This window comes from Gavialis gangeticus, unplaced genomic scaffold, assembly GCF_001723915.1.
Source record: "Gavialis gangeticus isolate Ggan-Ray unplaced genomic scaffold, GavGan_comp1, whole genome shotgun sequence".
NCBI lineage: Eukaryota > Metazoa > Chordata > Crocodylia > Gavialidae > Gavialis > Gavialis gangeticus.
Window position 1 is genome coordinate 17,202,189 of NW_017728993.1, and position 11,419 is coordinate 17,213,607.

An 11,419-nucleotide genomic window follows, 5' to 3' on the forward strand; every position below is an offset into this window, starting at 1 on the left:
GGAGCTGGAACCAACTTCCAAGGGAAGTGGTGCTGGCCCCTACCCTGGGGGTCTTTAAGAAGAGGCTGGATGCCCACCTAGCTGGACTCGTTTGAGTCCCATTTCTCTTTTTGGGGTTTTTGTTGTTCTCCCGCCCTGGCGGGGGGTCGGGCTAGAAGATCTACTAGGTCCCTTCCGACCCTTAATCTATGAATCTATGAATCTATGAAAAATATCCTTCCATCAAAGCAACAGAAAACAGGTAAAAATTGAGAAAAGAAAACCACCTGGAATTTTTTGTGAAGCAAAACACCCTGAGAAACTGCCAGACACAAAGCCTGAATGTGAAGAAGGAATACACTGGTCCCAGGGAAGCAGCAGAGTACAGGGATGGTGATGTTGCATTAGCTGTGTGGTTTGATGAAGACAATGCTGAAAACCCTGGTATCACCATTGATTGAGATGCATTTATTGAAAAAAACTAGGCTTTTGCTGATCAGCTTGGTGTGGAACAGGGGCGTCCAACTCATTTCACTCCACAGTCCAGATCTAACCCACAGGGCTTCTCACAAGCCAGATGATTCACTCCCGGTGACTGGTTAACAGCTTGTTGGCACCACTGCCAGAGCCCAGGGGGTGAATGCGGCCCCTACTCACACCCCTTTTCCCCTGCCATTGACTCTAGTCAACTGGAGACCCCAGCATCGGTGTAGACCTTGTAAAGGAACACCTTGAGAGGCTGGACACCTTCAAGTCAGCGGGTCCTGACAGCTTGCACCCCAGGGTACTTAAGGAGCTGGCAGGCATCATAGCCCAGCCACTGGCAAAGGTTTTCAAAAACTTATGGCACTCAGGTGAAGTACCTGAAGATTAGAACAAGGCTAATGTGGTGCCCATCTTCAAGAAAGGGAGGAAAGTAGATCCGGGGAACTACAGGCCCATCAGCTTGACCTCAATCCCTGGAACAATTCTGGAAAAAATCATCAAAGAAACAATTCTGGACAAGCTGGCTGATGGCAACATCCTGAGGGACAGCCAGCATAGGTTTGTTGCAGGTAGGTCTTGCCTGACCAATCTCATCTCCTTCTATGACCAGGTAACATATCACCTAGACAAGGGAGAAGAGATTGACATCATATATCTGGACTTTAAAAAAGCCTTTGATCTGGTGTCCCATGATCTCCTCATAGAAAAATCGGCCAACTGTGGCCTTGGCTACATCACGGTCCAATGGCTGGGGAATTAACTCTGAGGCCAGACCCAAGGAGTGGTAGTTGACAGAAGTCAATCATCACGGCGCTCAGTGACCAGTGGTGTCCCCCAAGGCTCCGTCCTTGGACCCATTCTCTTTAATGTCTTTATTAACAATGTGGGCACTGGTGTCAGAAGTGGACTGGCCAAGCTCATCGATGATACTAAACTTTGGGCTAAAGCATCCACACCTGAGGACAGGTTGGTGGATCCAGGCTGACCTGGATAGGCTTAGAAAGTGAGCGGATATAAACCTGATGACATTCAATAGTGACAAATGCAAGGTGCTCCACCTCGGGGCAGGGAAAAAACCCTGCAGCAGGCTTATAGACTCAGCAATGCTACGCTCGCTAGTACCACAGCCAAAATGGACTTGGGGGTCGTCATTGACCACAAGATGAACATGAGCCACCAGTGCAATGTTGCAACTGGTAAAGCAAACAAAACTCTGGCTTGCATCCATAGATGCTTCTCAAGTAAATCTCAGGATGTCATCCTCCCACTGTACTCAGCCTTGGTCAGGCCGCAGCTGGAGTACTGTATCCAATTCTGGGCTCCACAATTCAAGAAGGATGTGGAGAAGCTTGAGAGAGTGCAGAGGAGAGCCACGCGCGTGATCAGAGGGCAAGAGAATAGGCCTTACGAACAGAGGCTGAGAGCCATAGGACTCTTCATCCTGGAAAAGCACAGGCTCAGGGGTAACCTAGTGCCTGCCAGTAAGTACATCAGGGGTATGCAGCAGAATCTGGGGAAACGCCTGTTCACCAGAGCGCCCCATGGGATGACAAGGTCCAACAGTCATGAATTCCTCCAAGACCATTTCAGGCTGGACATAAGGAAAAGCTTCTTTACTGTCCAAGCCCCCAGGGCCTGGAACAGACTGCCGCCGGAGGTGGTGCAAGCACCTACTTTGGACTCTTTTAAGAAATGTTTGGATGCTTATCTTGCTGGGACCCCTTGACCCTAGCTGACTTCTTGCCCCTTGGGCAGGGGGCTGGATCTTCCGAGGTCCCTTCCAGTTCTAATGTCTATGAAATCTGTGAAATCTGGCAGTGGGCAAGACAAGTGAGGTGGGAAGGAGTGGCAGCATTTGCCCCCTGGGCTCCAGAGCCACACCAATGCGGCAGCTCTGGCAGAAGCACTGACAAGCCCCATTTGCTAAAGTTTAACCAGCACATGTAGCCCTTGGACACCCCCAGGGTAGAGAATTTCACTGGGAGCAATGGAGGGTTTAAGCCAATTTAAGGCTTGCCACAGTCTCACCTACAGAAGAGTATGTTGTAAAGGAAACTTTGCTCACCTTTTCTCAGCTTGATTGATGAACGATTAAGCTCCAGGAAATTCTGAGGGAATATACAGCTACTGACAGGAATGCTGACAAAACAGTAGTGGCTTTATAAGTGTATCTCAACTAAGACCTACTACCCCACCAGGCAACCATATGTTGGAGGAAACAGTGCAATGACTGTGGTTTCCATACTAGCTTTCACTGATGTCAAAGGAACTGATACTTTTAAAACAACAGATACTACCTAACAACCATGTGTACAGCAGCAAAGTATACATGACACAATTTTTTCACTAATTGGATCAGAAGGCTGGATCCAGCTAATGAATCGAGGTATAATACAGAATATTAAGTGAAATTACAGGAAACTTCTTGCTCATAAAAAGTTGGCAGCTACTGACACAACAGTGATGAGCTTACAGAAAACATACCTGGAGCTTTGCACAATCTGAAAAAGGCATGGTCGCTAGTGAGACAAGAGACCACTCAGTAACGTTTTAAGCATACCGTTTTCAGTTATCCAAACAACAAGACTTCCATGCAGCCTCCCCTGATGATATCCAGGAGGCTGAACATGACACAGTTCTATTTGAAGTTCTATGTTTGGAAAAGGAAGAGTTGGCTGACTTTGCTATGAATAGACTGAGTTGATGAACAATGCACACGGTAGCCCTAACAGACAAGGATATCACTGTCTAAGTACAAATGTACCACGGTAAGTGTCAACAAGCTGAGAACATCAGAGCAATGGGAAGGAGGATGGTTCTGCGACTGAGAAAATACCTCCATCTTGCAAGGAGACCATCGGTACTTGTGAAGAATTAGATTTCCTGCCTAATGTGAGTCACCTCAAATTATGGAGGAAGAAGCTAATTAGTTGGATAGGTTACAATTACTTATTGGAAAAGAACAGCTTTCCCATATAAAACTGCCAATGCTGCAATAATTTAAAAAAGCTAGTACTGTTCAGACATTCCTGACGATTTCTTTGCTGACTGGTTTGCTTTTTCTGATTAGTTGATCTCTGAAGTGCACCTGTAATATGGTTTGATTACGTTTTGTTACTATTAAATAATGGAAAAACAATAGATTAAAACATTAGCTACCAAATACAACAGAAACTATTTTCTCTAAAGTAAGTGCTAGTGTATACAAGCTTGGATGGCCAAAAATACAATTTAAACTGTTTTGAGATCCCAATATGCATGTTTAGTAAACTACTGGTTGGGCAAATACCGTTCTGTGATTATCATGCTGGCAATATTGCTTTCTTCACTTTGGTTCAACAGTTTATCCTGACAACCAACCTTTCTGACAGAAACCTATTAAAATGCAAGATGTTAACATAAGCAACTGTATTTTAAAAAATAATTAAATTATTATGCATTTTTAATTGAATTCCAGTTTCCAGACAAAAGTAGCTCAATCTAATCACCAACAAAAAAAAAAAAAAAATCACAAATAAATAAGAACTAGCATTCACTATTTTCTAACATAAAATGTAAACAAAGAGACAGAAAAATATAAGTTAAGCTATCTAATTGCTGACATAAAAAGGTACCAAATTGAAAGTGTAAAAATGATTTAGTCGCACATTAACATGTTTAAATGGTCACCAGCCAATGAAAACTAAAAACCACAAATACAAAGCAAGATTAAAACCCACGTTTCTTGCTTACTGATTAAGTTAGTGATTTACATCACATCAACTGAAACCACTGCACCCTGATCAAAACTGCAACAAACATTGAGGGAGACCCTCAAGAGTGAGTAGGCAGTAGAAATAACCCCCTGTTGCCAGATTTGCATTTTCACTAGAAAAAAGGAAATATTTTTATTACGTTACATCCGAAGAAAGGCCAGCGCATTAAGGCACAGCCAGCAGCTCTCCATTGGCATGCCTGACTGCACCAAAGTACCCATTTATATGGACAAAGTTCTCATTTTTCAACTTGCTGGACCTCCTGCTGGGCTTATTGCCAACATACAAGGATAATCGTGGGATTACCACTGCAACAGAAAGCATTAGCCTCCAATTTCAAAACACGAAAAGCCAAACAGCAGGGAGCTTGACAACAAACCAAGCTTTCTAGGGCCAGAGGGGAATCATGGAATAGCAATTAATATTTGTCTTAATCAAAAAGCCTGAACTGCATTCTCTCTTACATGGCTACAGTCCATACCAAAACCCTACCTTTCCTCCCAAGTGTTGCAGGTTACTTTGACTACAAAGAATCATGATCCCAGCTAAGCAGCCAGCGAAGGACAGCTCTACTCAACATGTGCACGCGGGACAAAATGGGCCCTGTCGGCATTAGCAGGGAACTGCAGAGAGCATGATTATCTACAGAGACCTCAAGCTAAGGTATACTTGTAACAGACGCTTAAAGTTTTTACTATGGTGAGTGCGGAGCTAACAAGTGTAGAGCTAATAAGGAAAAAGCTAGAAAACACAATTAATTTCATTTCCTAGAAAATGCTCCAGAGATACTCATGCTTCTTACTGTTACTTACCTAAACAATGTGGCAAAAAATAATAATAATAATAAAATATAACAGTGAAAAAAAGTAGTAACCGATTCCTGCATCCTGGCTGTTCAGGACTCTTAACTAAATAATTAACAAGGGCTACTTACTTACTTTTTTCATTTCTCCCTATTTACATTCTGGAACAAAAAAAAAAAAAAAAGCAGCTCTCAAAAATATTTTTAAAAGACTTCTGTTCTTTGGCTCCAAAATAAATTCAAATACTATTATAATCAAGAAATACAATTGTTGGTCAGGGTTTCAAACAGTCTCTAATTTCTACTGTTCACTGCAAATCCATACTTGCTGCCTGATACCCACAAGGAGTACAGCACCTCTGAAAAATGGGCAAATCTGGAAGCTTAGGCCTGCCTAGAATATGCATACTTATAACATCCAAGGGAAATTTCCCCTCGCACCTCAAGGTTTTTTCCTCCTCTATGAATAAAAGAAAATGACACCAGAAGTAAGTTAAGCCTACAGGTACTCTGTATGTATGCTTGGAGGTGTGCCTGTAACCATGCACACTTAACCTTAGAAGAGATAGGGATGGATATGTAGTGAACACATTATGGGCTTCTGTCTGAATTTATCTTGACTGCCATGAGTTGTGTAAGCCTGATGGTGGAGCATTTTATATCCTACAGCAACTCAAGATGTAATTTATTTTGCACCACATATCTGAAATATAGCACACAGAAAATATTATCCAAAGGACATTAAAGATTGAGCACTGTAAGTGATGAAGTTTGGTTTCTGATTACAAATTGTAAAGCAGCAAGCACTACTTCCCTAACTGCATTGCAATGTAGTATATCAAATTACTACCAGTGGAGTGCTAAAAATAGGATTCAGAATACATTATGTAGGAGTTACAAATTATGCATCTCCATAGTGTAATCTCTGTACAGAACTGCACTGCAATATACACACCAACCTAGAATCACCATAATCTGAAGATTACGATGTACTGTTGGTTTAAGTCAGGGTTGGGAACGCATTCATTTCCAATGTATCTGAAATCAATTATACCATGTGATAATAGTACACTTTGTATCCAGGACTCTTCACTGGACAAACTGACCTTTCTTGTACCAAGACGTTTAGGAAGGAAATTCTTTTTCATTATTTCACTTTGGATTCAATCATCCAAAGAGCATTTTGGATGATTATTCACAGTGCTTTGTACAGAATGTGCAATAGGTTATCTGAGAGAGATGAATTTATAACAGACAGTCTTATGTGCAGTGCAATTTCACCTCTGGAAGACTAACCTGAAGTACAAAATAAACACATTCATATCCTTCATTACAGCTTTTTTTATTTACAAGGCCAATCTTTTTGGTTTTGGTTTAATTTTTTGATCTGGCACTGCTTGAAAGGGCAACTCCACTTTTCCAGTCCAGTTGGGTGGAAAAACCAATGTACAATAACTTGATGACTGACAGTCTGAATATAACAACGAGAGAATTCAGGTACAATTCTGCAGCAAGTGCAATTCATCTCACATGCATATAGGTATGACTTTTTGGAGCTAACTTTTCTGCCATAACATGGCCTATTTACAGGCATTCTAGGGAAAAACATTCAGCTACCAAATTTGTGTGGATTTAATATAGTAAATTTAAGGTTTCATTAAAATGTTCTTTCTTGCATTTTACCGCCATGTGTTAAAAACATCCTGACCTGTCTGCAAACTGAACATATTGGTTGTATTAGTACCACCTTAGCCCCTAGGATCTCTAGCAAGAGCTCCATTGTGCTAGATGTTGAACAAACCTCTGAAGCGAGTACCCATTTCAGCACCACTTTGTTCAAATTTGGAGTTCAACACCCAACATGAAGAACCAGATCAGATACTAGGGAGATCCATGAAAAAATTACCACTCCCCCTCAGAACTAGCCCATGGAGACAACTCCAGCCTTCAACTTGTAACTGCCTGAGCTGGGCCCTTTTATACTTTCCCTTCCCCCAGATGAACATGGCTAGGGAGATCCAGAAGGCCCCCTCTATGTCCACCACAGCATTTCCCCAACCCTCTACCCTACACGCTTTCATGATCTGACAAATCAACATGAGCTGAAATCATTTTGCCTAGTGGAGTTATTTTCAGGCTGAGAAACACAAGAGCAGTTTCAGTCTAAAAGGCAGTATTTTCAGAAGTTACAGACAACTAGCAATACAGGCTGAAAATGAAAACACATCCCTTTGTTATAAGGGAATGCTATAACAGGTGCAACTATTCTCGCCAATTAGAGCTTGGATATTTTTACTTACTATATTCCCATTTGCATTACTGAATAAAATACTAACAGTGGATGTGAACTCAGGACACAATCATTTTTGAGCATCGTGTTTTCACCTTTTTAAAACAAACGGAAAATTGCCATGTTTTTTACAATGCAAATATGATTCTCTAGCTCATTAGGGTCATAGATCAAAGTTGTCACCTACCACAGATTTTAAATAGAAAGTATTCCCACCTGCTAGGGCGTCCCGATAAAGCTGTACAAAGTGATTAAAAATATCCTTGGGCAAACACTTTTCATCAGGCAAGCACTGCAGAAGAATCACGATCTCGGACTGCCCCACTGCATGCATTCCTTTTGTAGTGAAACACCAGCATTTCCGGTTCACGTCTGCAGAGGGAAAAGCATAACTAAGGAAAAGTGGCAATCTATTCAACATCCGTCTGTCCTGCCCTGCCCAAATTGCCCTACAGAGAGCCAGCTGAAGAATCAATTACAGAAACATGCACAGTCCTGATATTTGTCACCAAGACAAGTAAGGCACTAAATTCTAAATCCTACAGGCAAGCACATGAGGATCAAAAGCGAATTATAAAACTGATCTGCAATATAGGGAGAACTAAAGGCTTGATCCCAGCCAGATGCCTACCAGAGAGCAGACCTCTGTACTGGAAATGTCTGTGCACAATATAAAAAAAGGAATAGAACATGAATAGAGGTGGAAGATGCAGAGATGTAGGCAGAGGGCTGGTACACAGCACAAACCACTGACCAACTCTCTGCTCTGGATGAAACAGGCCACTTTATCTATAAGGTGTCATGGAGAATGTATCTGGTTTTTCATATGATGTCCCAGATTTTCAACTCAAACCTTTCTGTTTTAAAGTTTTTGCACTGGACATGTTGCCATCCTAAAAAGAATTTGTTCCATATTTACTGATATAGTCAGCATCCAGTTTGATGAATGGTGTTTGGAGTCAAATAAAAGTTAAATGTAGACACTATTATCAAAGCTGATCTTGTGCTCAAAGTGAATATTAACAACATTTGTTTTATCATTCAGGATTAACCCACTCAGAAAATTAAATTTCCAGAAAACCCCTTGATTCTAGGAAATATATATGCATCGCTGCTGAGTCAGATGCAGCAACACCAGCATATATTTTTAAAGTTTGTTTTTATCTAGTTTATAAGTATTTTCTAACACAAAAAAATCTTGCTACAAACTACCCTTCATTTATTTTGACACACAACCACCTTAACCAACGGAAATGAACAATGACCGGTCAATGAAAAACCTCACCCCCCTCAAGATAGTACTAACAATGACAATGAGGTGCAGTTGTTTTTAGTGAAGGTCATTTTGAACTGAATATACATATGTTTAGTTGGAGTCCAACTATTTGCAGCACATTCTCCAAAGTTTTCACTCTTTTGCCAGAATCTGAGGAAGGGTCACACACTTAAACGATGAGGAGAATAGAGAGGGAGTAACAGTCAGCCCTCTTGGCTTCAATGGGTAGAATCAGGGAGCTGACATTAATCTCTTGGTATGTCTTAAAATCTTTGAACTGACATTAATCTCTTTGTATTTCTATATAAAAGTATCTGTATGTAGGCCTGAAGCATGGAATAGGTGTATTTTACATTTTAATACAACTAAAATACATAGGATATGTTAGTTCCATGCAGTAATTCAGACTGTCAGTAGAAAATAGGACGTTTTGTGTCTTCAACCAGTGGTAAGTATATACTCTTTTTATAACCCCTTCCCCCAAATTAAACAACAAACAACTTACAATTTACAATCTTAACCATCGACAGCAAATTTGCATTCAAAACAAACACAAGAGGGTCAGGGCCACCATCCTCCAGCTGCTGCATTACAGATATCTGAGAAGGCCTTTCTTCTACAGCATAATCTATAAGAAAGAAATACATGGTTAAGTCATTCGCTTGCTGGTAACCCACTCAGAAATGTCATCAGCTAAGTAACGACTCATTGTTCCGATGCATAGTTCAATTTGCTAACATTTTACTGGGTTGCTTTCTTTTTGGGCAGGATTTTAGCATTTCAGTAGAATCTGGACACATAATTCCTGTAGGCCCCTTAAAAAATTCCCAACTATCTAATAAATAGCATCAAAATACAGTAGAAACCTAGAGAAGCAAGCATTTCACTTCTTTTAAAAAGTGGGTGTACTGTAGATGAACATATTAGTATTTCATTCAAATACTAATAAATGTTAATACCGTTATTTATTTGGCAACAGTCCTTGGACCACTGTTCACAGACCAAATCCCCATTTGCACAAGGTAATGCAGAACATGTGACAAAAACAATGTAACTGGGCAAAAGATTTACATTCTTAAACGCAGTGAACTACTCCTAGAGGGAATGTAAACTTGTTCCAGCCTATATCTAAGCAATGCAGCATCACATAGAAATCAGGGATATATTGAAGAAAAGCAAAATATGAAGCACATTATGTTATTCTGCCTGATATAAATATCTACCCAGAAGGTTCACCACAATTGCTAACATAAAGAGTGTATTTGAAACACAGATAAACAAGATTACATGAAATGTCCAGTTGGCAGTAAAACATTGCAAAGGACTGGGAATGTGAAGACATGAGAAACAGAATAAGTTTATGCACAGACAAAATAAGACCTGTGGAAAGATATCCGCATTAAATTGCTGAGCCTGTGAGATTTGGCTTGTCTGCTGCATTTAAGTAAAGTTACTTGTTTCCCTATTTATTCAGAAGGTTTAATAATTGGACTAGCTAAACAGGATAGGGAAATCTGTTTATGACATGGAAGTGTTGCTTGCTTTCTTATTTTTAACAATATTGTGGATAAAGATTCTTCCTGTTTAAATAATAAATATGCTGAATAAGCTAAAATTTTAAAGAAGAATTATGAAGAATTTTTTTTTAAAAAAAGAGCTAAGCTTAGAAGTATACAAGAAGTACTCTTATAAACCAAACCGGGGTAGAGAGGACATGCAGCATAGACATGTTTTATTTTTTCCTCTCTGAATTCTCCCTCAAGCTCTCTGCTAAGATACTGCATTCCTGAATGTGACAGCAAATACACAAAGTTTCATTGCAATCCATGGTACTTGTGAAGTCACCAAATTCTGTATTCTGGGACACCTTCAATAAAGCAGCAGCTCCAAGAGAATTTCATGGAGGAAAACATGAATATTTATAAAACTAATTAAAATACATCTCTGTGTCGAACATTCCCTGCAGTCTGATTACTGAGGAATTAAGCACACATTTCTAGGCTCAGCTTCATTTTCTTTATTGCTCTGCATTTTACTTCTCGTAGTATTTTCATCATCATCAGGAAGTTTTCCAAGGGTGCTAATATGGAAGAGGGGCAGTCTCTTTAAGGTCATGCCAGCCTACACCTTCACTGTGGGGACTGCTGGTACTTTAAGAACAGCAAGAGAACCAAGGTGCCTGGGCTTCCTGGCATGGATGCAGCACTGCTAGCTTAAAATTTTTTGCTGCCAGAGATACACCAGCCACCCGGAGAACTTCTGCTGCCAGAGCTAGTCCAAACTGGGGTTTTGCTGGCAAAGCACCATGGCCTGGAGGTGTGCTCAGCTCACATCCCAAGATGACACCACTCTGCCAACAGAATTTTAGTGCAGATGAGGGCTCAGATTGTGATAGAAGTATCCATCATTAATCACTTCTGCATATAGCACGCATCCAATTTTCTAACCAGATGTGATATCCTGAATTGTAAAATTGCTACCAATGAGCCTATTTCTGCATGGTATGCTGCTGTGTTAGGAACACAAACCCAGGCAAACTCAGAGAATGGAAAAACTGGCAGGGCACTCTATCCATGCAAATCAGTCATGCCAAGAAGAAGGGTATATTGGCTCAGTCAGAGCCCTGTGCTTATGCACTTATACTGCTTCCAACACCCGAGCTGTCCAAGGTTTTTCTCCGTGGCACTGCACTATACCATGCAGATATAGCCAACAGTCGCAAGCAGCAGGTCATTTATCGATGCCTACACAGTCAGATGGATTGCAGATTGGCTGAGGGGTCGCACTCAGAGGGTAGTGGTGGATGGGTCATATTCAACCTGGGGGGAGGT

The 11,419-nt window shown here is 40.8% G+C and overlaps 1 protein-coding gene across 1 annotated transcript in view; it reads right to left on the reverse strand.

Moving 5' to 3' along the window:
- The window catches only part of ZFYVE9 (zinc finger FYVE-type containing 9), a 90,226-nt gene that overhangs the window by 28,260 nt on the left and 50,547 nt on the right, over positions 1-11,419 (reverse strand). Inside the window, exons 8-9 of the mRNA XM_019501307.1 lie at positions 9,094-9,216; positions 7,529-7,684 (exon numbers count right to left, since the gene is read on the reverse strand). Coding sequence (XP_019356852.1) covers positions 7,529-7,684; positions 9,094-9,216 — 279 coding nt within the window. The remainder of the gene's footprint in view (positions 1-7,528; positions 7,685-9,093; positions 9,217-11,419) is intronic.